General features: G+C 38.5%; 1 protein-coding gene across 14 annotated transcripts in view; it reads right to left on the reverse strand.

Annotated features, from left to right (window-relative positions):
* Positions 1-25,497, reverse strand: part of BCAS3 (BCAS3 microtubule associated cell migration factor) — a 593,281-nt gene that overhangs the window by 346,698 nt on the left and 221,086 nt on the right. For 12 of the 14 annotated variants that reach the window (XM_075904719.1, XM_014581354.3, XM_075904717.1 and 9 more), the window contains 4 exons: positions 17,876-17,920; positions 9,461-9,585; positions 8,593-8,758; positions 7,312-7,412 (listed from right to left, as the gene is read on the reverse strand). In XM_075904719.1, the coding sequence (XP_075760834.1) occupies positions 7,312-7,412; positions 8,593-8,758; positions 9,461-9,585; positions 17,876-17,920 (437 nt within the window). The remainder of the gene's footprint in view (positions 1-7,311; positions 7,413-8,592; positions 8,759-9,460; positions 9,586-17,875; positions 17,921-25,497) is intronic. The other 2 variants (XM_075904720.1, XM_075904718.1) reach the window with 1 other exon arrangement.

Here is a 25,497-nt window from a genome sequence, read left to right on the forward strand (position 1 = left end):
TTATCAGCAAGACACTGATGTTTTCTATAGGTCAGCAGCTTATGCATTTAAAATGTAGGTCACTTAGGAGCCATGAACTTGTAGAGAGGTCCAGATCCCAACTCACCCGGTTTCCCAGTTTGACTCCAAGGCTGATGAAAGGAACACTATCAAAGAGCTCAGGTAGAAGAGTACCACAGAAGCAAGATCAAGGTTTTTGCAGCAGATGTCACAGATGACCTCAAAGCAATCAAACAGCTGTGCCAACGCACTTACAACTACCCTTGGGATAAAGGTCGTGGACACTTGTACAACAAAGTATGTCTTCGAACAATGGTTCCTTTTCACGGTGCATATCATTGTAGGGAACTGTGAAGATAACTTTAAAATCTTCTTAAAAATATAGCTACAAGCGGAACATAAATAACTAAATCCACTATTTTAAAATCGTTCTCTTGTGATACAGTAACCAAGATCTTACTGGCCTACTTTGAACTGTCCAAAGATTAAAGAATAAGATTTTGCTATTCTGCTTTGGCATCAAACTGTGTATTTACCAAAAGCTGCTAAGTATACCCTTCAACCAGACTACCAGACGTTTCATTATTCTATCCGCCTGCTGATAGAAGTACCCTCTGTTAGAAAAGCACACTGAGTATTTTTCAATGACCTGGGGGCAAAGGTCACTTATTATAAATGGATAATGAAACCTAATGCAATGTTCTGAGTGTGGACAAAGAAAGGGTCTATCCATAGCCCCCTGTGACTTGGTCATTCAGGCTTTTGTTTCTCCTGCACACTTAATGGAGCCAAACAATTGGCAGAAATGCTATACAGAAGACTGAAACTGAGAGAAACTGCTGTATTCTAACTCTGATGGACAGATACAAATAGTGACCCTGAAACGGCGCCAGAATTCCTTTTACCACTAACATGGCAGACAGCTGTAGCATTCACCCTAAACTCCCATTTAGCCATTTGCTGGCAATTAAACTTACTGACGGAAGTGATAGCACATCAAACCACAGGCTACAGCTAATGTCAATCCATTACATTACTGCAGGTAAGCAGAGCCAGATAATTCCATTTTAGCATACATTTCCTAGGAAAAGAGCAAACAGGTATTTTTTTTCTTATGAATCCTGTTTTTTTTTTTTTTTTAAATGGAACTTATCATCTCAGGACTTAACAGTGTAGCTTCAACAGCAGAGCACAACAAAACTGGAAAGCAAATTTATCAAACAAAATGTAGAGGCCATGCAGCACTTTCTTGACTAATACTATTCTTTATTGTCCATTTTCTTGATTTCAATCAAACAACCCTACAATTTTATTTCCCCCTACTACAGATCTGTCATCTGACTCGGCTACCTCTTATCTTAATAAAAACTTCATTTTTTAAAAAGGGGAACTCAAACAATGCAAATTAATTTTAATACACATTTAGCTAACGTGTAGATTAACAAACATGTCTGTTATAAAATAACAGATAATTGGGTACAAAGGCTAAATTATTAGGAGGGAATCTCAAATATTCAAATGCTCTCAACACAGAACTTCATTTTATTTTTCTCTCTTTTAAAAGCTCTCTCAGTAGAAGCAGCAATTTGAGTTGCATAGCTTTTTAAGCATTTACTTAAGCAGACAGTGTGGCCACGTTAATTCTTCATTTCAAGATTAGGAATAAATCTGGCTCCGATTCATGTATAATAAAAAGAATTTTATTTTCATCCCATTTATACGACATATTACTCCTAATATAATCAGAAATTGAAAAAATACATAAATATAACGGTCATATAAAGTTACCTAAATTCAGTAATCAGCCTTCTGTGTTTCTGGACACATATGGAATAACTGTGTGCAATGTAAATATCTCTATATGCGTGAAAGCACACAGTGCAAATACTTGTTCTCAGTGCGAATAAAAAGGGCATCTACAGATGAACAGGAAAATATTGAAAATGGGTAGATCTGGCCCCGACTGGAAAACTGCACAAACTCATAAACATAACTGGAGTGAGCAAGTTCAAGTTTCTATTGGCCACATTTCTATTGGCTCAGCACCCAGCAACTCCCATTGTTCTCCAATTTTTAAATAAATTGCACAAGGCATTAACCTTGAAAGCATTATGGAACTACATCTATACCTAAAATGGAACTCAAAGAGGGTATGTTTTTATTCTACAAAAGCAGCATGTATCCTCTGCTTTTCCCTTATACAGACATAGTCATTATTGACAGCACACCCAAACACTTATTCCCCAGGAAAGCGGCAAAATACGGGACAGCATCCCATGTCTTGCTCAGAAGGATGATACACAGATGAGGCTCTTTCTTCCAAATATTAATTGCATTGAAACAACTGGAGTATTTTAATGGCTACTAACATCACTTTTTGGGGCATGCGCATTTATTTTTCCTCACTTTGGCAGATGAAGCCTTAGCATGTTCTTTTTTTTTTTTGGTCCTATTACCAAAAGACGTGCAATGACAAGGCCAGTAGGGGATGCATATGCAGTGGATTTCAGGGTATCAGAACTGTAACACATAGCAGCAGCAGAAGCATGACCATACATTGCATAAGCAATTATCTCACCCTATGTTACGAAACTAACCAGGTTCTCTGAACTGGACAAAGCATACACACCAATCTCGAAGAGTTAGGAATCCAACTTTAGTTATCCAAATAAGTCATCTGACTGTACATGGTGATGAAGAGCCACAGCTCTTTTCGATAGCAGCTGGAGCCATGGGTACTTGGCACCTATGATTATGTAGGGGCTTAAATAGGGATCTCGGTGCCTAATTTCAGACACATCTAAAAATGTCGATCGCTCTCTTCACGTTTAATATCTTCCATCTTGTATAATGTGCTCCCTCACAAGAATCCCTCAAACTCAAACAAATCAGAACACATGCACTTTGATTTTAAAAGAGCACATGGCCAAATACTAGCAAGATGCCTGATTGTGTATTACAGAAGTTATTACGGCTGAGAGATGATTAACGGATTTTTTGAGGGGGCAGTTTTGATCTATTTCTGTGTTTTCCTTTTCATGAAGCACAACATATACAAGTTATTTGGCTGAAGGGTTCCCAGTATGAAACATATGATAATCTTTGAAAGGGAATGCTGCCCGAAGAGAGGCGCTCCAATCTAACCGCCTAACTAGCAGTCTATACTTCTAGTCTGAAATTTGCTATTGCCCAATTGTTTACAATAAGTGGGGCAATTAATCTATTTTGCCCAGAACTTTTTATTCCAAGTAGGGATGTAAATAGGCAGGAAAAAAAAGTTAACAGGTTAAACAAGTTAATTGCAATCATTCAAATAGTTAACTATGCTGTGGCAGGGGTCTGGCCACCCACTAGGTGGGGGGCTCCTCCAACCCAGACCTCTAGGAGTGGGCAGAGGACTGCTCCAGCCAGCCAGCAAGGGTCCCACAAGGGTGCTTTGGTTGGCTGGCTGGGGGGGGAGTTGCTGCAAGTGGGAGACTGCTCTGGCCGGGGTCCCACTGTGGGCAGGGGAATACTCCAGTGGCTGGCCAGGGTGCTGCCAAACAGGCCGCAGCAGGCAGGGGGCTGCTCACCCCACCCTGCCAGTTAACTAGTTACCTGGTAAGCATGCCAGTAAGTCTAATGCTTACCAGGAAACTGGTTAATCTTTCACATCCCTAATTCCAAATAAAACTCATTAAAATTAACCATTTACCCCAGGTACATAAAATGGACTAACAAATCTGAAATGCACATTTTGTGTTCATTAGCATTTCTTTCCAATTATGAAATCATATTCAATGTAATTTCTCAGAGGGCAGGGAAGGTTTATATTGTTCTCTGCTCTTGCAAAAGCAGTACTAACTTTCAACTTGGTCATTCTTTCCATAGAAACGTTCACTAGATAATGCCAACTATGTCTGCTGCAAATAGACTATACACTCCAGTAAGTCTGCTATCACAACACCGTATTCGATTAAGGCATATACCTTACTGCCTCTGTCGTAAAAATACAGGTTGAACTTCTCTAGTCCAGCACCCTCAGGACCTGACCAGTGCCGAACCAGAGAATTTGCTGAACCAATTCAATATTGGGAGGTCAATATTGTTTTGCAGCATTACCAACACTTCCACTGCTTACTGGGCTCTTAGAAAACATTGAGGAGGGGTAAGTTAGAGCTAAGTAACAGCACAGAACACTGAGAGCCAGGACTAGTGTAAATAAACTTTATGGGACTGTGGGAAACTTGGCCACACCCATCATAAGTGAACATCCTGTGGACTAAAATCCTGCTGGACCACAGTGTGTGGGACTAGAGAAGTTCAACCAGGATTCTAGTCCATCCTTTTTCAGTTCTGACGCATAAATTAAAGACTTTATCAATACACTTTCTATACTTCTCTAATGACTTTCAGTGTAGCAGAATTCCAAACAGATCTCATAAAAACATTTGTCGTTCTTCATAGCTTATTTCGAGTGTATTTGAAAATAGCTTATTTTGTAATTTGGCTCTATCTACACAGGAGTTGAAATTCTGAAATAACTCACTATGCCAAAATGCCCCTTAAGCCTCATAGAACGAGGGTTACCAGGATGTTGGAATAAGCCACCCGTTATTTCAAAGTCTATTTTGAAATAACGGGCTGCTTCAAAAGACGCGGAATAGCTATTTCGGGATACTTCCAGTGTCCTGAAATAGCTCCGCAGTGTAGATGCACCATCCTTTTATGGGAGAGCCACATTTTGCCATGTTCATCTTAAATATGAAAGGTTATTGCATCTAGAAAACACAGTATCAAGTACAGAATAAAAGGTATACAGAATTCAAACCATTACTATGCCTTCTGAATATTTTCCCAAATAAATATAAAATATCCTCTAACCTTGTAGGCTTCTAATATTCCAAGTTCCAGAAAGCATGCAAAAGATGGACAGGTAGAAGTAATACCCCTAACTTGGTGCCTGTGTTGCTTTTACCAGCTATGTTTCAGACTTACAATCTTTTGACACCTAGATGTCTACTTTTTCCATTTTTAATTACTTAAATACACTGGCCACGTCTGCGCTGTCAATCAAGCAGAGGGTCTTGTTTCCCCAGAAGCATCTTTACCAAAGCAAAGAATTTCCTCTTCATACAACTTCCAGACGACAATTAAAGAATTTCAAATCTCAGCTATTCAACTGAGAAAATACTGTTTTCCCATAATCATCTCCCTATTTTGTATTATACGAAGGAAAAGAAAATGTATGCAACATTACTGAACGTACGATGCAACATAGATATGCTCCCTGCAATGAGGTTGTGGATCTCACACAGTTTGTAGCAGGTGGCCAGACATCTCTGGAAATGCTGCCAAGATTCAAGAGAGAAGCAGCCGCTTGAGATTTGGGCTACAAATAGCCCAGCAATCAGGAATTCCAGGGGAGTGGGAAAAATGTTGACAAGCTGAGCAGTCAGCAAGTACCTGATTCATGAGGGAAAATAAATACAAGCAAGAGAAGGAAAGATGTTACAGGAGCTCAAAGCCCTTGGGAGACCACAAGGTATTCTCTCTGGGCTGCATTCATCTCAGGGCTGCATGAAGCTCCCTCTTAGTGCTCGTCTAGACTACATGGAAGATTTGAAAGAGGATATGCAAATTTGTATATCTTCTTCTGATCTCACTTTCGAAAGCAAAGCTTTCAAAAGTGAAAGTAGTGAGGACGCAGCTTTTTCGGCAACCCCCCCTTTATCGAAAAGCCACTCTTCCTCAGAAAATGAGGTTTACACGGCTTTTCGAAAAAGGGGGGTTTACTGAAAAAGCCATGTCCTGACTACTTTCACTTTCAAAAGCTCTGCTTTTCGAATCTCCCGCGTAGTCTAGACATAGCCTTATTGTCTGGATCCTGGCCTACATGAAATCCGAACTAATAATTATATAGATCTGGATGTATGAAAACTCTGCCAGTGATCTTGTATTAAAGTAAATTATATCCTTGGCAAATTCCTTCCTCAGAACTGTTTCCTTAAGTTCTAAGCTATCAGAACTCCAGAGGTCCTCTCCCCAGTTTCTCCTCTGACCCACCCAAAGGAGCCCACCAGTAAATAAAGGGGGCCACATGGTATGTTGAAAACCTGCACAATGAAGGATGAGCTGCATTACATACTTTCCTGCTTTTGGGCACAATCTACCCACTTAGGAGGTACTTTATCACGTTTAGACGTACCTTGCAACATCAGCTACGACTGTGCCATGCAAACTCTTATCATCACTGTCAGGTGACATTATAAACTAGAAGCAGGCAGCATTGTCTTTAAAAGCAGGGGTAGGGAACCTTGTTTGGGTCAGAGGCCGCTGACCCTAAGAAAAATCAGTCAGGGCCTGAACACAATTGACAAGCCGAAAAAAAAAATCCACTCCTTACTGACTTGCCCCTTACTCTGAGAAGGAGAAAGATACTCTACACAATCCCCTCGCACACCAGAGCCTCGGGGAGGCCAGGCTAGAAGATTTTGTGTGCTCCAGCCCCATGGTAGGGCGGCCAGGGTGGGGGGGGCTAAAGCACTAGTAAGGGCTCCCCATTGCTGAGGAGAGGGAGTCCTGAGCCTTAGGAGCCAAATCCAGGAAAGCCAGGGGCCAGAGGTTCCCATACCCTTCTTTAAAGCTTTATATTCATTTTTGAGGGCAGTTATGTGAAAATAATGCTACATTTGTAAATTGCACGTTCATGACTAAGAGATTGCACTGCAGTACTTGTATGAGATGACCTGAAAACACTATTTCTTTTTTAGAGTGCAAATATGTATAATCCAAACTAAAAGTACGTTTGTATTCTGTGTTGTAATGGAAATACATATATTTGAAAATGTAGGAAAAAAACCCAGAAATATAATACATTTAAATTGGCCCTCTGATTATTTAACAGTGTGGTTAAAACAGCTTAAACATAACTTTTTAAACTAGTTAATTTGTTTTACATTAATCGCTTGAGATGATTGCAATTAACTGACAGCCCTATTTTTATGGCATATTTTTAAACTGTAGCAAATTTTTTCTGGCTGAGGTATAAGTGGCTATTTTCATTAGAATTGGAACTTGTAATGGAAACATTGAGACATTTGACACAACTTTACATCAGTTCCAGCACGGTGCTACACTTCTAAAATTGCATTTGGTTGAAATTTTCATGTTGAGAAGTCTCTAAATCATCATTCATTCCATTAAAAAAAAAAAAAAGGATCGTTGATGACAATGCTGTCTTGTCTCAAGAATGTAAGATAAGAAGCTGGTTGAGAAAATCATGTTAAAAACTTGCACATAGAAGAAGACAAAAAGTGCTAAGCTACTTACAGCCAGCGAGCAGATATTGATAATACTGCACTGCATCTGCAGCGAGGAGCAATGGATGGTTTGCATTAAACGGTGGTTGCAGTTCGTTCCACTGAGGAGTTCTGAGGACACAACACAGGAATATTAATATTTAAGCTAATACGGAGAATGTAAATCAGTGTCTGTGTCAGCACAAGCTTGTACAATGTTTGCAATTATTTAAATTAGCTTGTTCGAGACCTGAAATACACAACAGTCTGTCGAAAAGTGTGACTAACTCACACAGTCCGTGAGGTGCCGACACGTTTCGGCTGACAGTACTATATATGGAACACAAAAAGGGATCAAGACAGTTTAGAATATGTTGACAAATGAATGTTAAAATAATTATGTGTCATGCTAGCATTAATATTAACGCACAACCGCACCTGATGAACACTTGTGTTTTCTTACACTATTGCTTCTACTGTTCTCTAACGGAAATCAAGTACCTACAAACCTGTGAAAACAGAGCCGTGTAAAGTTATGGACTATTGATCCAATTAGAATTTGCAATTCCATTTCAACCTGCTCATTTCAACAATAATGGTCTAGAAGACTGTGTTGTAATTTTAATTACTGCTGGCCACTCCTAAATAGCTTGGTAAATCAAGTATTGATTAGTCCAGTCCAGGAATGGGTAGTACTAAAGAATATTGGAGCCTACAAAAATCAATGGAAAAATATTTTAAAATGTCGAAAGCACTGACAACATTTTCTCATCAATTTCTGTTTGTTTTATTCCATAAGTCAGGATTAATTTCTTCAACTATGGTTGATAAGATTCAACATTCAAGTACTTACAGGAAATCTTGCCTAGCTTCTTGCTGTATGTTGCAGAAGCCAATCATACAGCTCAGTGAAGAACTTCAGTTCTGTATTTTTACTGCTAGAATAATTAACTGTTTCAAGTCTTAGTAAAAAAAAGAAGCTAAATTTTATTTGATTATTTGAAAGGAATTTAGCACAGATTTCTATATCCTTCAACAATGGACTTCAAACTTGTGTGCAATGTCTGTGTGTCTATTGGGGCTGGCAAAATTATTAAAAATATAGGACCATATTTCAATCTGTCTGCAGTAATGAAAGGTTTTGCTACTGACTTCCAAAAAGGTCTGGATTTGACCATCACCAAACATTCAGCCCTGATCAGTGTGGAGGATGGAGTTGAGCATCTGTGATTCCCACAGAGGTCAATATTGGCTGAGGTCATTCACCCCCTTCCTAAAACAAAGAAAAGAGCAATCCAAAGAGATGAGCTACCTAACCAAGGTCCAGCTGGCTCTCGGACAGGTCACCATTTCCAAAGGCGTGTCATCGCTGATCTTCGGAGCAGTGCTGAGGGGACGTGGCTCCAATACGTGTTCTACCAGGGTTCCGTAACAACTGATAATATACAGCGATTCTACCACAAACTGTTTTGATTGATCTATGGGCAAGAAAACATAGAAAGTATATGTTATTACAACAGAAGAGCAGAGGCAGACAAATTTTCAAATTTAAATTCCAAGTTTTCAAATTTAAATTTACAAATTTAATTTCCCTTTTTATAAATGTCCGTGGTTGACCGCATTGATTAATATCAGGGGCGGAAGGGGAGATTCTAGAGAGGTATAGGGAAGAAAGGCACAGAACATGCTTATTTCTTCACTGACAAAGGCCCAATTAGCATGTATCACAACTAATCCGGTTGGATTCCCTGACTGCCTCCTAGGAATGGGGTGTGTTTGGGTAGCCACATATTACCAGTCTATGTTTATGTAGCTACTTCTGACAGGTATTTCACCCTATGGAGTAGCTTCCACTCCTGAATAGCACACCAGAGGCATCTCTAAACACAACAGGATCCCAAGTGACTTTGTGGTCATTACTCTATATATAAAGTCACAGACTCATTTTGCAATTTCAATTATCTTGTACATTGGTGCTATATCATAAAGGCATGCTCCTGATGCCCTCAGTTTCCAGTGACTTCCAGAAGTTTGACAGACCCCGAAGACAGTTGCAAAGACAATAAATAAATAGAACAGATACCCAGTGTTTGGTCAAGAGCTCTCTGAGAATGAGATAGCAAACCAAAACCAAGACAAATCCAAAAGATCAAACCTAATTATTTTCCAAACACACCAACCTTTTTCTCTTTTTAGACCTGGATTGTTTGCAAACCAGGATCGCGACGAGCCAAAGACTGCGGCAACACAAAACTCTCCTCCCACAGATTTACTAGGTGAAATCTGTGGAGCTGGTTTGGCTTTGCTTAAAATAAAAACAAAGTAAAATTAACACGCAGCAATGCTCAAAGATACATTTCACTAGTGATCCAAGAGTCCCCTTACTCAACCTTTATTCCAGGTCCCATAGTCCTCATTTTCAGAATTACTGAGCACTTCCACTCCCACTAGTTGCAACTAGAATTGCGAAAGCTCAGTTTCTGAAAATCAGGCCCCAAGTGTTCCTTTAACTGCTGAGCTTTAAGAACAGGACTGTCTAATAATGCAGAATTGTTTACATTGTTTGAAGGACTCAGTATAGCACATCTGCAATCGCCAGGAACAACTTCCAGATGGAATGCAAACATTTTTACACACCTTATTATTGAGACTCGGGGGACAGAAAGTCTAGATTCTGGGTCAATCGCTTTAGTTCGTTGCCATTTTCTTGCATTTTTAAAGAGGAGACACAAACAATCCTAACGTGTTCTGCCGGGCAGAGTAATCATCTACTTGCAGCTTCAATTCCCCAGTGGGAAAAATGGGATGGGGGCAGGAAGGCGAGACGAAGGTGCATGCAGAGGATACAAGGCAATGGAGACAGAGGGCAATAATAATGTTATGTAAAAAACACTACTGTGAAGAATGAAAGTAAGAAGTGCTGTCTTCTGGGACACCACAGAGTGTGTAAGATTCAATGGTACATCATTATGTTCAGCGACAACACCAGTCAATGTTTTATTTTCCTTCTTGTGTCCTTTCATTTAGCCTGGGTGAAATTGATCAAAGGTCAATCTAAACCCAGAAACTGGAGATTAATTAAAACATAAACACTGAAGGATTCTGTTCTGTTTTACATGCATTCACAATAATTTTCAGAGCAATGCTCATTTCCTCAATTAATTTAACCACAAAACAAAAGGGCTGGCCAAGATGCTTTACTAAAGTCGCTGTCTCCCTTCTCTCTCATCTGCCTGTTTCATCCCTCTCTCTTCTTCTGTTTCTCTCATTCTCCTTTAGGCTGCTACCTTCCCCACTTTGCTTATTTTCTCTTGGTTGCTTTGTTGCTCCACAAAACACCAACCTCCTTGCAAGCTCTGAATTTATCATATTCCCTACTCTCAACCCTCTTAATTTTTGTACAATGGGATTTTCAATCCCATAGGTATTCGCAACACCACATTTTTATTGCATTATCATGGACTCGAGTGGCAGAAAACCAAATGGAGAAACAACTGATAATAAAACAACCCTAATCTGGTGTATAATTATCAAAGTGCTTGCGTAATTCATAGCAGTCAGCATTTTTTGTAATATTAACCACTTATAAGTGGGTGATGTGGCTCAGCAGAAATGAACCAGCAGGAATCAGCAAGGGTTTATATCAACAGAAGCACATTTTTAATCAGCACAATTAAAAAATCTAATTGCCATAAGCAAAAGCAAAATCTAACAAGAAGGATTCCTTAAACTGAGCTTCAACCGTTTTCTCAGTCCCTGCTTACATGGGCTCTCCCCTCCCAAAGGCATTCCTCATCCTCCTGTAACTCAAACAGTCTTGTTTAAAACTTGAGCCTGATCCCCTGGAAGTCAGTGGTGAAATGCTCAAGCCCTTCCACGACTTCCTGGGTGTGCTTTGAAGGGGAGAGTGGCTGTAGTGTGCTAAGGAGCAAGTAATAGTCCTGGAGTGGGTCATGCCTTTATTTCCAACCATTTGAAATTCAGCTGGGGTGGGAGGTGGAGGGAGAGGAGAGGAGAGAATAAGAGGGAGAGGAGAGGAGGAGAAAGAAGTGCTTTCCACAAGAACTCATCCTAGGAGATTTTTTTTTTTCTAGCTCATATGAGGGGAAGTTGGCTTTGGCATTTTTAAGACTGAGGAAAAAGATGAATAGTTTGCAATTATAGTGTATTTTCAGCCATAGATTTCTAGACAACAGTAATACAACCTTAACACATAACTAGGGAGACTGCATTATGCCTGTTTTACAGCTAGGCCCACTGAGGCACAGAGAGGTTAAGCTGCTTGCTGTCGGTCACACACAGCGTGTCTGTGGTCACACAGGAGAATGTTCTGGTTTGAAAAACCGCTCAAAAGACTCTTCATCACACAGACTTAGGGCCTGTGCCAAAGCCACAGAAGTCAATGAAAAGATTCTCAGAGACTTCTGTGGGCTTCTGATCAAGCCCCCTGGCCCTCTTGCATATGTGAGAGACCAGAATGCCCCAGAAGAGCAATTACACTTTATTGCATCAATAACCCTAATACTGAACTGCCACAATCCACCTGATATATCAGACTGTCACAACTCTAGCTGCAGACTACTGGGTCAAAAATCTAGGTTCCAAAAAGTTCCCAGCTATCGATCATTGAACTGCCTTGTTTCCAACGGAACTATTATAATCTACATTAAAATGTTGGAACCGCAATGAAATATTAAAATATTTGCTAGATTTTATAACACTTTTGTTAAAAAATAGCTTCTGCTATAAAGCAAGATTTTCTACCATTTCTATAACAATGTATCGATCCGTTCTTTGTAGTTCCTTAACGTCGAATGAAAAACTATCAAGACATTAACAACACATGATTACTGTCTCCTGCAGAAATGGAAGTGGAAGTGTAAAGGTATGCATGTATGAATAGTGCTACTTAGTGTCATACACTTCAATTCATAAACTAATGTATTTAATACAGAAACAGTAGCATCTGGTATGACAATAACTAGCATATGATTAAATATGAAGCAAAAAATGAATGTATGATCTAGTTGTATTAATTTCTTCCTGTCAACAGTTTTGCAGATAACTGTGAATATTTTCATAGTAAAATCTGAGAAGAACAAAAATATTTTGGGGGGGGAGAAGACAAGAAAATAGAAATATATAGTCTAGGAAAAATTCTGCTGTCAGTTTACACTGGTGTAACTGAAGTAACTTAATTGGCTTCTGTCAAATTTAATGAATTTACAGCAGTAATTGGTCTTCTAATCATAAAAAATGAAAACCTTTATTAGGGGCTTTTCCACCCTAAATGCCAAAGAATTATGCTTGTCCAAATACAAATATAAACATATTTAAAGGAACTGGTATAGACTACATTATATTTACACCATATCTTTACAACGTATGTCTTTCAAGGCATGCATTTAAATGTTGGTTTTCAGTGCCAAAACATTTTCTGTTCAAGAATGATGTTTTGTAGACAGAAAGCGGAGACCTTGTAAAACACGATTACTCATGTGGTTAAACTTAGTACTGTTAAGAAAAAAGTATGCGCATCATATTTGGTTTAGACATTTTTCTGAAAAAAAAATAATAATGATGTCAACAAATCCATACTGGAAAGTTTTATAACACTGGAATCTTTAATGTTACCCCCCGTCTTAATTTACCACAGAGTTTTCATTAATGCATTCACAACCTATTTTCCCTTAAAGGACTTTTAGAGTCCAGTGATTTTCAAAATTGATATATGTGGGGAAACTGCTAGAAATATATTTTCATATAATTGTGAATTTTTAACATCTTCTTGGGAAAATACAAATCCCAAGTATTATATGTACATGATAAACTTTTCAAGCTTCATAAATGATAACAGTAATGGTGACGATAGGTGGTGACTAACTTGTTTCTACTGTGAACTCTTGCTCTTTACTCCCCCTTAACCTGTCAACACCTCATAAATTTCTTTGAGTACTGAAATTATAAGTCAATTGGCCACAACTTTGAAAAAAATTAAATGAATATTTGAAGTATAATAACTTTCAAAACATTCAACTGTAAGTTTTATTACAAGGAATATGATTCAATAAGACAAAGCTAAAACTAAGAATCAATCATTTTATAACACAAGATGGGAAACTAGCGGGGATAAAGTACACATTGTCCTTATTTTCAATGTGTCGCCTTGAAAGATGGTTGTATTATATTTAACAAATATCAGAAAGATCAAAGATGTTATTTTTCAAAGTCCGGGTCTTTCCAAACTACTGTACGTGAACAGCAAAGTGAAAAGACACAACAAACAACAATGGGCCCAATAACACTCTCCTGTAGGAAAGAACAGAAAAATGGAGGACATCCAGGTTTTCTCTGACAGAGACTTCTTTCTAATTCTTTCATTAGTGGTGCTGGGGAGAGTTCTTACCTGTCTCTCCAAAAGAACAGGCCTAACTCTCAAACTCTACAGATCCTTGGAATCCCACCTCCGCGGTTTTCAAACTATGGGTGGCAACCCAGTACTGGGTCATGGAATGTCAGGCACTGGGATCAGGTGAGCAGCCAGGGCGCTAAGGCAGCTACCTGCCTATCCTAGCACCACAGATTGCGCTGCACCCCAGAAGCAGCCGGCAGGCCCAGCTCCTTCATGGGGAGAGAGTGCACAGGGCTCCATGCACTGCCCCTGCCCTGGGCACTAGCTCCGCACTCCCACTGGCTGGGGACCTGCTGCTGGCTGCTTCTGAGGGCAGCATGGTCTGTGGTGCCAGGAGAGGCAGGAAGCTGTCTTAGCCGTTCCCCCCCCCCCCCCCCCCCCCACTGCACTGCTGACCGGGAGCCGCTCAAGGTAAGCCCCACACACACACACAAAGATGGAGCCCCCTCCTACAGCCCAAAGCTCTCATCCTCAGCCCCACCCCAGAGCCTCCCCTCTGATCAAAATCTGTTGTGTCAAGAACATCAATGATTTTCTTCAACTGGGTCATGAGAAGAAACGCTTGAAAACCGTTGCTCTATCTTCATCCACCCTGGGCCTGGGTCTCCCACAGCTATTCAGCAGACTCTGGCAGCCAGCAGCGGGGAATGGGGAAGTGAGGCCTATGGAAATGGAATACTGACTCTGGGTGCTTTATTTTCACCTTGAGTTGTGCAGCAAGCAGGCATCGGCATAAGGAGGTGGGGTCAGAGACATAATGCATGCTCTGCATACTGCACCTCTAACCAGACAGATCCCTTCTTAGGTCTGGGGGGAGACGACACTGCCTTCATGCATGGGGGGAAAATCTATGTGGAGAGGATCCCCTCTGCCCATGGATCTCAGGAGCACAGTTTAGCACACTAAATAAAACATTTAGCACTCTGGGCTTCACCCTGCTTTAAATCCAATGCAATTTTTGGCTGAATTAGTAATGCAAGACAAGGCCCTAAAGACACATCTTTCCATATTCTCCAAGCAGAAGGGCTGCTTCTACTCCGCCAGAAAATAGCAACAAACCTCCTATTAGAAGCCAAATTTGTTCTCCGGAGAAGCAAAGAAATGCCAGAAAGTTCTTTCTGAGACAGTGTCCAAGCTGGGTACAGAACACGGGATTTCTTGTTCTCAGTCCAATGGTCCGACCACTAGGAAATAGTGCCTCAATCAATTTCTCATTACACTTAGTATAAGATCAAAAAGTAAAAATGTTCATGAGTTCAGCGGTTAAGATGTCAAAAAGAACTATACACCCTACTTTTTCAGTAGTGTCAAAGCTACACAATACAATTTTAATTTTCCCTTACATTGAGGTCCTGAATCAGGGGAGCAGTTAAGCACACACACTTAAGTCTATCCTTTTTCTAGGCAGTTCTTAAGTCCCATTGACTTCTATTTAAAATTCAACACATGCTAAGATGCTGTCTTTAAACAGTAATGCTTTCCTGAATCTGGATTTTCTCAAATGATGACCTATAACTAATATAAATGCATATAAGGTTTGTACATGTCCTGGGAAAATGACAAAAGCAATTACTTCTAGTAAAGAATATAAAAGAGCAAAGAGTTGATAAAAGAGAAAAGTTCCATTTCTTCAGAACTTGCAAAGAAGAGACTGAGAAATAACCTCTAGGTTTTTTTATGCCTGTAGTGTAGCAAGAAATATGATTATTTTAGAAATTAAAGATAATTGCTGAAAGTTGTAACAAATACAAAATCCTTAGGCTCAACTTTTACAACTGTCATTTTGTTGCATCACAGTAAAAGTGTTTATAAAAGAGTGATAGTAGTGATTCTAGTTTAAGCTTTCTGATTGTCTAGTTTGCTTTGTTGAGTGAAATTTAAAGTGGATTAAAAATACCAAAATATTTTTATCTAAACAGACAATTATACAGTACCAAAAAATAGGCATACAGTATTTCTCAGTAAGCTCAATCTAGCTGAAAAATAAATGTTACCCTTTTAAATTACTGTTAAAATTATTGTTTCATAAGTTAAACATTTAGATCTTAAGACATTCATATTGCATTATTGTATTTTTAGCTTCAATCTATGAGATTAAAATGTACTGATAAGGCAACAGGGATAAATTATGTACAATTGATATAATAAAACTGAGCTACAAATTACACTGTCTTTGGATAAATCAGTCTCATGCTATTTGTTTAGAACTATGTTACCAAAGAATAAGGGTTCACGTTTTTAGCAGTCACAAACACACCAGCTGACAATTATTCTCTGTGACCTACAAACTGGTGCATAACTGAAACCTTTAAAATGTGAATGTATTTTAATTCTGAAGGAAAAAGACATATCTACAATAAATTAGTGAACTGGTAAATAATGTCTTTCAAAGCACGAGCAGGAAAATACTGAATGGAATTTACAGTTACATTTTTAAGAATACTCAAAAATTGCATCTCTCTCAGGAATAACCATGGTGATTTTAAATTATACATGTAGCATTTTGCCTAAAAATATATAAATAAAGAGACAATCTCAGTTTCCATTCAATGGTAAAAATGAGAAAAACAACCCCCGCCCAAATTTACAGGCCCTTAACTTCAGCAGATAATAAACTGTCAAAACTTTGCTCATTTTGTTGACATAATTTTAAGTCTCATTAAGATTTTAATGGAAACAACATGCCCTACATCTTTTTCATTCCCTGCCCCCAAGTGTATTTTTCCTCCCAATGTTCATGTAGGCAAGTAAAGACTATTTTCTTGTGAGCCAATGCTGGCATCAAACAGACCACAAAAGAGTCTTGTAAAAGACAAGCAACGATTTTAAAGTCTATTATATTTCATATATTCCTCTCTTTAATCTAAGTCTTTTAATCTTGCTTCACTCTAAAATCATTTCTGGTTGACAAGTGTCTCTGACTGGCTTTGTTGAAGCTAAGGGAGCCCACTTTATTAACGTAGGCTGCTGATGTATCCTTTGTTAGATAATCCACATTCAAAACTTTTTTCTCTGACGCCTCTATCGTTAACAGGGGGAAAACTACGAGATGGAATGCTCAACAACATGGAAATGAATACATTTACAAATGAATCTCAGGAAGATCACTTCAGTATGTATGCAAAAGCACAGGGTCTTGTACCCCAAGAGGGCCCACCATGAACTGTCCAGTTTTCTTATAATAATCTGAAGCACAAATTTATTTATATTTTAAAAGCTACTTTGGGGCATCTGGATAAACAGAACTATAACTCTCACACAGCAACTATCCACACTATAAAGAAATTCCACCTTATTTCCTTTTGTTTGTAGTTATTTAATAGAATTTGGTGCCCCATTGTTCTTGTATTTGAGTTAGCTCAAACGTCCCTTTCGGTAGCTAGCCTTTCCATCCTCTTAGTAATGCTGTATACTGGGAGGCTCTTCAGTCCCATTTTTCAACAGAATATAGGTTGAGAGAGCCGGGGGCTCCTAAAGGCTGCTGTGGGGCTCCAGCTGGACTGCCGACCATGATGCCCCGCCCAGCTGGCCCTCCTGCCCTTAGGCTCCCAGGCTCTCTGGTTCAGGAGCATCTGGGGTCCTGCAGGCTCACGGATGTCGCCGGACCAGAGAGTACCCGTTTCTGGAGGTACAATCTATATTGTTACTTCATTTCACTTGGTATAATATTTTTACTCCCTATTTTCACTTACTACAGAGAAACTGATGTAGCTGGTATTTTCTATTCAGAAGCCAAGAAAGCATTTAGACACTGCAGTTTGGGGAGTTCATGCCTGTATGCGCACACACGCGTATATTACAAAGAAAGAGGGTGGGAGTGAGAAAAAGAGAGACAGTGGTTTTAGAACAGATATTGTATCCACCTTTGCCTAACTGGTCTATTTTTAAGCTTTCCAACATCTCGGTTACTTTAAAAACTAAATTTACCTACTTTAAATATTCATTAAAATAGCTACTTTAAAATATTAAATATCACGAGAGAAAACCAGTGCACGTTTGTTCCTTGAACACTAGATGGTGGATATTGAGCCATAGTTTAAAAGTTGGTGATAAGTATGCAGTGCTTCCACCTATGATTAGATCATGCAGTAAAAAAAAAAAAAAAAACAACTGGAACGTAAACGGATTTTCAGTGAGTACAGCAAATGAATTATAGGCATGCTGGGATGAACTCAGAACTCACCATGGAGCTTTTATGGAAAAACATCCTGCTCCAAACAGGTAAGGTCTTCATGTAAAGGGGAAAAATGCACAAAAATTAGATGAAAACTCATTATCAACAAGTACAGTGTATCTCATGCTATTAAGATTTAAGATAAAGGTAAACAAAATTTTCATAACTGTTTGCAAAGCCCCTGAAGGTATGTTGAATTCTCAAGTTACAAACATGCTGATGGGGACACATCCTGCAAACACTAATGTAAATAGCCCCACTGACATCAATGTGACTACCCATGGTAGCAATGTTTACAGGATTGGGCCCTTCATGCAGTAGAGACAGCATCCACACGTTGCTGTCAGTTTTAACATGGACAGATTTTGAAAAGTTACACAGTATAATTTTTCTTTTCGAACTATTCTGCCAATGCCTTTTAAGAAGCACTACAGAGGAAAAACAGAGTTGAGGGCCTTAAAACAATGTTCAAATCAACTTTAATAATCAGATTAACAAAGTCAATTAGCATCAACAGCAACAGTTTAGGTGTTTGTTATTAAACGCTTAAAATTTGACGAGAAAAAAAAAATTGTCAGAAAGATCAGTCCTACAACAAATGAATTTCAGGTAGAACAATCGTCTTTTAGGGAAGTTCTCTCTCCACCCTTTTCCCCTTTATAAAACACACTCTTGGAAATTAAAATGCATCACTGTGGCATGACACGCTAGTCTTTTTTCCTTATAAGTTAGTTTGGAAAACAGTAGAGACAAGAATCACTAATTTAAATGTAACATCCAATATAATAGTAAATACTGATGCACAACTTACTATGTTTGGCCACGTATTAAAATTTTCTCTACAGCACAAAGTCAGATTTAAAAACTATTTTCCATAATGTACAGTATAGTTTTTTTAACCAATTCTCCACCCCCACCACCAATTTTTTAATCAGTTTGTTTCTTTTAAATCACCATGGCATAAGCTACAACCACACTGACATTTGTATACAATATGAAAAAAATGATAAATGTAAAGCCATTTATATGCTTGGGGCTTCTATAATCTTTATCTGGGAGCATTTAGCACTACCCATATAATTGGTGCAGTCAATTTAAATGTAGATGTGGCATTACTTTTTCTATACTTTGAGTAAAGGACAAATAATTGCTAAAGTGACATGAAATATTTTTAGCCACCCAAATAAAACAAAAGGCTACCAAAAGGGGCGTAATTACGCATCTATGTTTTCATGTTAAATTTATACAAGTTTGACAAAGGAGCAATACCACAGAACACAGACGTCTTTTTAAGAAATCAGTTATGTAAAGAAAACAAAAATGTTACACCTGCATGCATACTGATCTGAAGATATACTTATCCAAACAGACAAGAAAATTGCAGGGCAATCAAGTAACCCATAAATTACTTTTTTTGTTTTAATATACGTTTTAATTTTCTAGATCAATGGCCAAATTAAAGGTATTACAAGCTCTGCAGCTTTATCATGTACAATATCTCTCTCAAATTAATTTTTTTTCAAACACCTACATACTGGGCATGGGGGTCCCGGTTCTGCATCAAGGTCCACTTAGGAGGAACAATCTACTTTTAATTGGATTAGCTGATTTCTAACAGACAGCAAATTATTGTCCCGCTGACCCAAAAGCCACTCCAAGGATTCATCAGCAGATTAACAAAATGGTGCTGCACTTAAGAAACCTTTGACAATAAAACAACAGAATTCTCCTTTTTCCCCCCTCTATACAAGCCGCTACCAACATATTCAAGAGAAAAAGATCTTCCAGGCCTAAAACTGGAGAGCCATTAGTTAGTGGACTCATCCTGAGACTAGGAGCTAGAAATTTCTACTCTGTAACCCTAGCTGAGTCCTAATTAAAGCCTATAGTTTTTCTTATCTGCCTCAGTTTCTCCATTGGTAAAACAAGAAAAATAATACTTACCTAAGATTAGAAGGACATTGAAATAATTAAAATATTTGTTTGAAAATTTTAGAAATTATTACTAAATAGAACATGTTACCATGAGATTTTTTTTAATCATCAAAATTACCAGTGCCCTTTTAAAAAATAAACTGACAATCCTAGATGTACAATTTTCAGTATAGCTTGGATTTCTCATAGCACAGAGAAACTGCAGCTGCATTTAAAAAATTGCTTACATTCTTACTACAAATACAAAGTCCGTATACATGTAAGAAATCACAGTAATAACCCCATTTTGTTTAGCAGTTCCCTTCTTTCCTTAATTTACAATTCATTTCTGTCATCTTTTACACAAGCAACTGAACATGTCCCACAATTTGCTTCACACAGCATGGTTGGTGTGTTAATAAAAAAAAGACAATATACATATTACAAGACAACCCATCCTTGAATTGACAGCACCAGATGGCTATGCTGGGTGACAATAACACAGCAATGTCAACGCTGGGAAAAAAAAGCCACGGAAGTTCTATGTGCCAATGGCTCGAATGCCAAGAGCACATAAGATAAGACTCTTGAGAATTGTCTGCCAGTGGAAAAAATACTAAATGAAGGTGATAATGATTCATAATTGAAACGGTATTTTTATTGATTCACCTAATATTCAATCATGATTTTTATTTGATTTTCCTGCATTAATATTTTTTTAAAATATGCAACTATTCAAGATCGTAATAAATTCAACACGATCTACTAACCCTCACCTGCCACTGCTACCAGGTTTCACTGATATTTCATAAAGAAATTGTGACATTTGGACAAATGTGGGATAAATCACAATACTTCATACAAACTACAAGAGTTAGAGCTACATTTTTATTACCAAAGTTTAGTAAACTAATCCTTCAGATAATACATAACCATGATTTAAAATGTGCCCCAAATAGAAAGTTTTCAATAAACAAAGAGGCACGCTGATCGCTGTCTCTAAGTTTTTTCATTGATTAAGTTTTAATGCATGTTTGACTTTTTTCAGTTGTTGTTACCTACGTAATTGGATCATGATATTGCTCTTTTTATTTTTGTTTGCATCACTAACCGGACCTGGGATAAATTAAACTCTTAGGAGTCAAAATACATCAAACGGATATCAGTGATTTTCTGAACAAATAGTACATGAGATGGGAAACATTAAAATGATAAAATCTCAGCTTGTTTCAACATCAGAGACTTTATCTACACTTCCCTCTCTTTATTTAAAAAAACGGGGGGGAGGACGGGAAATGGATAAAGTTTCAAATATATGAACCCAAACCTTTCAAAGAGGAAAAATCAGATTTGTTCCTGTTCTTATAAGGAGCGCTGCAAGGCTTTGTTTTGGCATGAGACAGAAATTGACGTATCGGGGTTTCAGTGTAGCTATATTATATTTGAGACTGAAGTATGATACTAACATAAATGACCATCCCTTGAGAAATTTAAAATGAATGCTGCTGTCAAAGAAGCAAACATTTACAAGAGTTTTCCTTTGTAGCAATTACTTTATCATTTATTTCCTCCTCTCTATTACAGGTCATCCATTCTACTACGTTCGTAGGAACTGGAAATTAAATACAATTCACTCCGCTGGAAAAGGACGTATTTATAAAAGGCCAAATGCAAACACAAAGGTTTCCTCCAATTAATACATTCAAGTATTGTATTTTATTTAAATGGTCCTAAGATGGTCAGATTCCCTAGTTTTTTATTGCTTCTCTCAGGATAAATAATTTGTCCCTATATAGCAAACCTCCTTTTATGATTTATAAGCACTTTGCAAAAAAAAAAAAAAAAAAAAAAAAAAATTCATCGGGACACATACCACTTTTCCAAAGGAAGTCAGTATTAACTGTTCCTATCTGTTGACTGGAAAACTGAGACAAGAGGTTCAGTGAGTTACTCAGGGACACACTGGAAATCTGAGGAGGAGCCTACGTCTCCCAGCTCACATGCCCATACCTTAACCACAAGATCGTCCTTCCTTGAAAAGGTTGAGAGTCCCTTTGAGGAACCTTTTGTGGTGTTAAAGTGTTGACAGGACAAACCGCAGGAAAGCGAGTCAAGAGGTTTGTAAAAAATGGGGGTAAGAGTGATGTGCCAAGTGCAGATGGGAGAATAGACAGTTTAGGAGAAAGCGGTGGGGGAATGCAACTGCCAAGGGAAGAAGCAAAGGAAGGGGACCAAAGAAAGAACAGTTATGGGAAACAAGGGATGCCATCTTTCTTGAGTTCACTCTCTGGTATTCAACACTAGGGCTACGTCTAGACTGCAAGCCTCTTTCGAAAGAGGCTTTTTCAAAAGATACTTTCGAAAAAGCCTCTTTCGAAAAAGAGCGTCTAGACTGCAAGCAGTACTTTCGAAAAAGCAAGCCGCTTTTTCGAAAGAAAGCACCCAGGCAGTCTGGATGCTCTCTTTCGAAAAAGCCCTGTTTGCATTCAAGAACACCTTTTTTCGAAGAGCACTTTTGAAAAAAGGCGTTCTTCCTCGTGAAATGAGGTTTTCCGCCGTCAAAAGAAAAGCTGCGTTCTTTCGATTTAATTTCGAAAGAACGCGGCTGTAGACTAGACACAGGTGACGTTTTTTCAAAAAAAGGCTACTTTTTTCGAAAAAACCCTTGAGTATGGACACAGCGTAGGGGTGTAACATGCTTTCAAAAGAAAGGAGCTTAAAGAGTGGTCAGAAAATGTTCTGAGTTCCGTAGGCTTACTTGACAAAAAAGCTCCAATGATAAAACAACCTAATGACTCAACTCCTGGTTCTTGTGTGTCATTCCCATGGGACTATTGTAGACTCATTCTGAAAGTTTACTCCTCCCTGGCTGCCAAAAAAAGAACATGTTGATCTGAGATGGATAATATTAAGGACATTGATTAATCTTTTTACATGAAACATATTTGGTTGTCCTGGGAAAAACTAGAACCAAAAAAACTATTTGCTTGATAAATACAGTTATAAATTATGATTATATATTCTAATCAAAAGGGGGTTTTTAAGACTCTAAATAACTAACAATGCTGGGAGTTATCTGTTGTTGTTTTAATCTTTCTGTTTCTTTCTGGAATTGTACCATCATAGATTAAAAATGTGATTTTTAAAAGAAAAAGAAAAAGAATCAATTTTGATGACCATCGTCTAGTAGTTATAAAATCCAATTGATTTCAAGCACTCCCCCCTTCTCTGATCACAGCACAATCACAAGGTTAAGCAGCTGCTTCCAAAGAGTGCCTTGTTTCCTTGAAGCACTGCTTAAAGGTGCTGACCATGTAGGTGTAAATACATCTGTCTTTTGCCATTTGTAGTAATACATGCCTCCTACACTTCTCAGAACCAGGCAGATGGTCCCTGTCCTGTCTAAATATTACATTGTACAGACGTACATTGCTATGTGTTTCTAGAAATATGAGGGCAGATGTTAAATATGTCCAACACACGCTTTGCCCCCTGGAGGTTTAAGTTAAGGCTGCTGTCTCTATTTCGCCATTTTAGGCATGCCAGGATTCTTGGATCCTAGGCATTCCTCTTAAATCTCTGCTTTGTAAATAGAGCTTTTCATGTTAATTTTGTGTACTCTCGTCAAATATTTTGGACACAGAATAAAAGAAGGCAGCCATGAGCTTAGTATTACACATTTATAGGATTTGCTGAAAATTATCAGCCCCATTCATGAAAAGTATTATTACATAGCTGGGGTCCCTTTCCATGACCATTTCTCACTACATAAGCCTCACCGAATATTTTATACTCCATTCATTTCTAAAAAAATACATAAAATAATTGGATAGGACCAACTTGGTGACTAGAAAGTTTACACATAGAAAAATCTGAGCATGGACTACACATGTAAGAGAGGTAAGAATTAATAAGTGAATGTGAGGAAAGATTTGAGTTACTTTTTCCTGACTTGTACAAAATTTCAATGGCAGTGCCAGCACTTTTTAAAAATAAAGTGCCTTAGAAAAGGCAGCAAAAATAAACTGCGGTAAATCAAACAACTGGGGCCTCACACAAAGTCAACGCTGACTTCTATCTTCCTCTTCTGTCCTTCCAATCATGTTCATTTCTTCCTCACACCTCCACAGGTTTCTTGTCTCCTTCAACAATCTCTATTGTTCTCAGGTACTAAGTGGCCTATTAATGTGGTTCAGGCTCCCTGTACGCACCTTCAAGAGTCTACACATCCGTGCAGAAACCTACTCTCTCAGACCCTCCTCCTCCTGCTGCTGTGCTGCTCCCAGTCCTTTTGCTCAACTTCCATCTCCTTCTCCCACATGACTTAGTACGTCTTTTGAGGCACCCGACAGACCTTCCCTCCATCTGGCCACTAGTCTCCCACCTTCTCTTCCTTACTCACTTTCTTTGCAGCACTCTTCTCCGTACTCCGTTTACCACCCTTACCCTTATATTTGCAAAAAAAGAAAACAAGCCCTTGCAATGCATGCATGGAAGAAGTTAACTACCCTTTTCTCTGGTCCCTGACTCCTCTTTGTTCCTCATGTTCAGTCTACAATTCTATGCACAGTTCAGGGGTAAATTGTCTGAGGTGCTGAGCATTTACAACTTTCACCAAAGGCAAGAGGTAGCATCACTTTTCAGCTCACAAGTCATCAATAAGGCCAACCAAACTGCCATTCGCATCAGTGGGTACACAACAGGGTGGTTAGATGATATGACCTTTAGAGCCCTACCAGGCACCTCTGTACAGCTATGTAAAATCATAAAGATAAATACATTTTATAAACTATCCCTGACATCATATCAGAGAACCAGAAATTAACCAGAATAAAGATGACAATCCTGAAATCCTTACCTGGTTCTTACTCAGATAAAACTCCCACTGAAGGGCACAAAAGTGAAATTCACCAGTCCCCATCTGAAATCTGGGTATTGTGGCTTTGAGCCAGGAACTAAGTGGGGGTCGCAAGATGGTGCTTACTCACCAGCACCCAAACTCCTTGAATACCATGTGGATAGGAAAGAGGCTATGCTAAAGTATCCCCATAAGCAAACTTCTCATACAGATAAATGCCTCAGTCAATAAGGGAATGAATGAGACAAACTTTAAAAATACAATTATAATAGTCAGCCTTTTAGGGATCTGAGCTTCTCCAGGAAGAGGAAGGTGGGATAAATCTATATTGAGAGACTTTATTCATGAACTGCAGACGTTTTCTGATTTCTTCAGAGACAGTTGGCTATTTAAGTATACAAAATATCAACGGCCAGCAAATACTGGTTAATTTCAGATGCACGTACCCCAAAATTTAAAAATCTATGACATCTGAATTTATCTTGTGTGTCTCAGCTAAGTGTGGCTAGTTTAAAAAGACTTACGTGTCTTATTTAATAAATAGTAATGTGCACTTATTTAGTAGTGCTTTTCATACTGAAGGATCCTAAAGTGCTTTATACACTCTATACACAAAACAACTGAAATATATGTTGGATGGATGGTGAAAATCCAGAAGCGGACAGCGTGCTGTAGAGCAGTCAGTGGAAAAGGCAATTTTGACCAAGGAGATGGCAGCAAACACATCTTTTAAAAATTACATATGCCCTCCTACAGAAAGGAGAATTTAAATATGTGTCAGCAGATGTATGTACTTCAAACCCAAGTCTTAGTCAACTGTACTAAGTTCAGGAAATCAGGGTGAGAAGTTCTGTGGAGG

The sequence above is a fragment of the Pelodiscus sinensis genome, chromosome 21 (genome assembly GCF_049634645.1).
Source record: "Pelodiscus sinensis isolate JC-2024 chromosome 21, ASM4963464v1, whole genome shotgun sequence".
Classification (NCBI taxonomy): Eukaryota; Metazoa; Chordata; order Testudines; family Trionychidae; genus Pelodiscus; species Pelodiscus sinensis.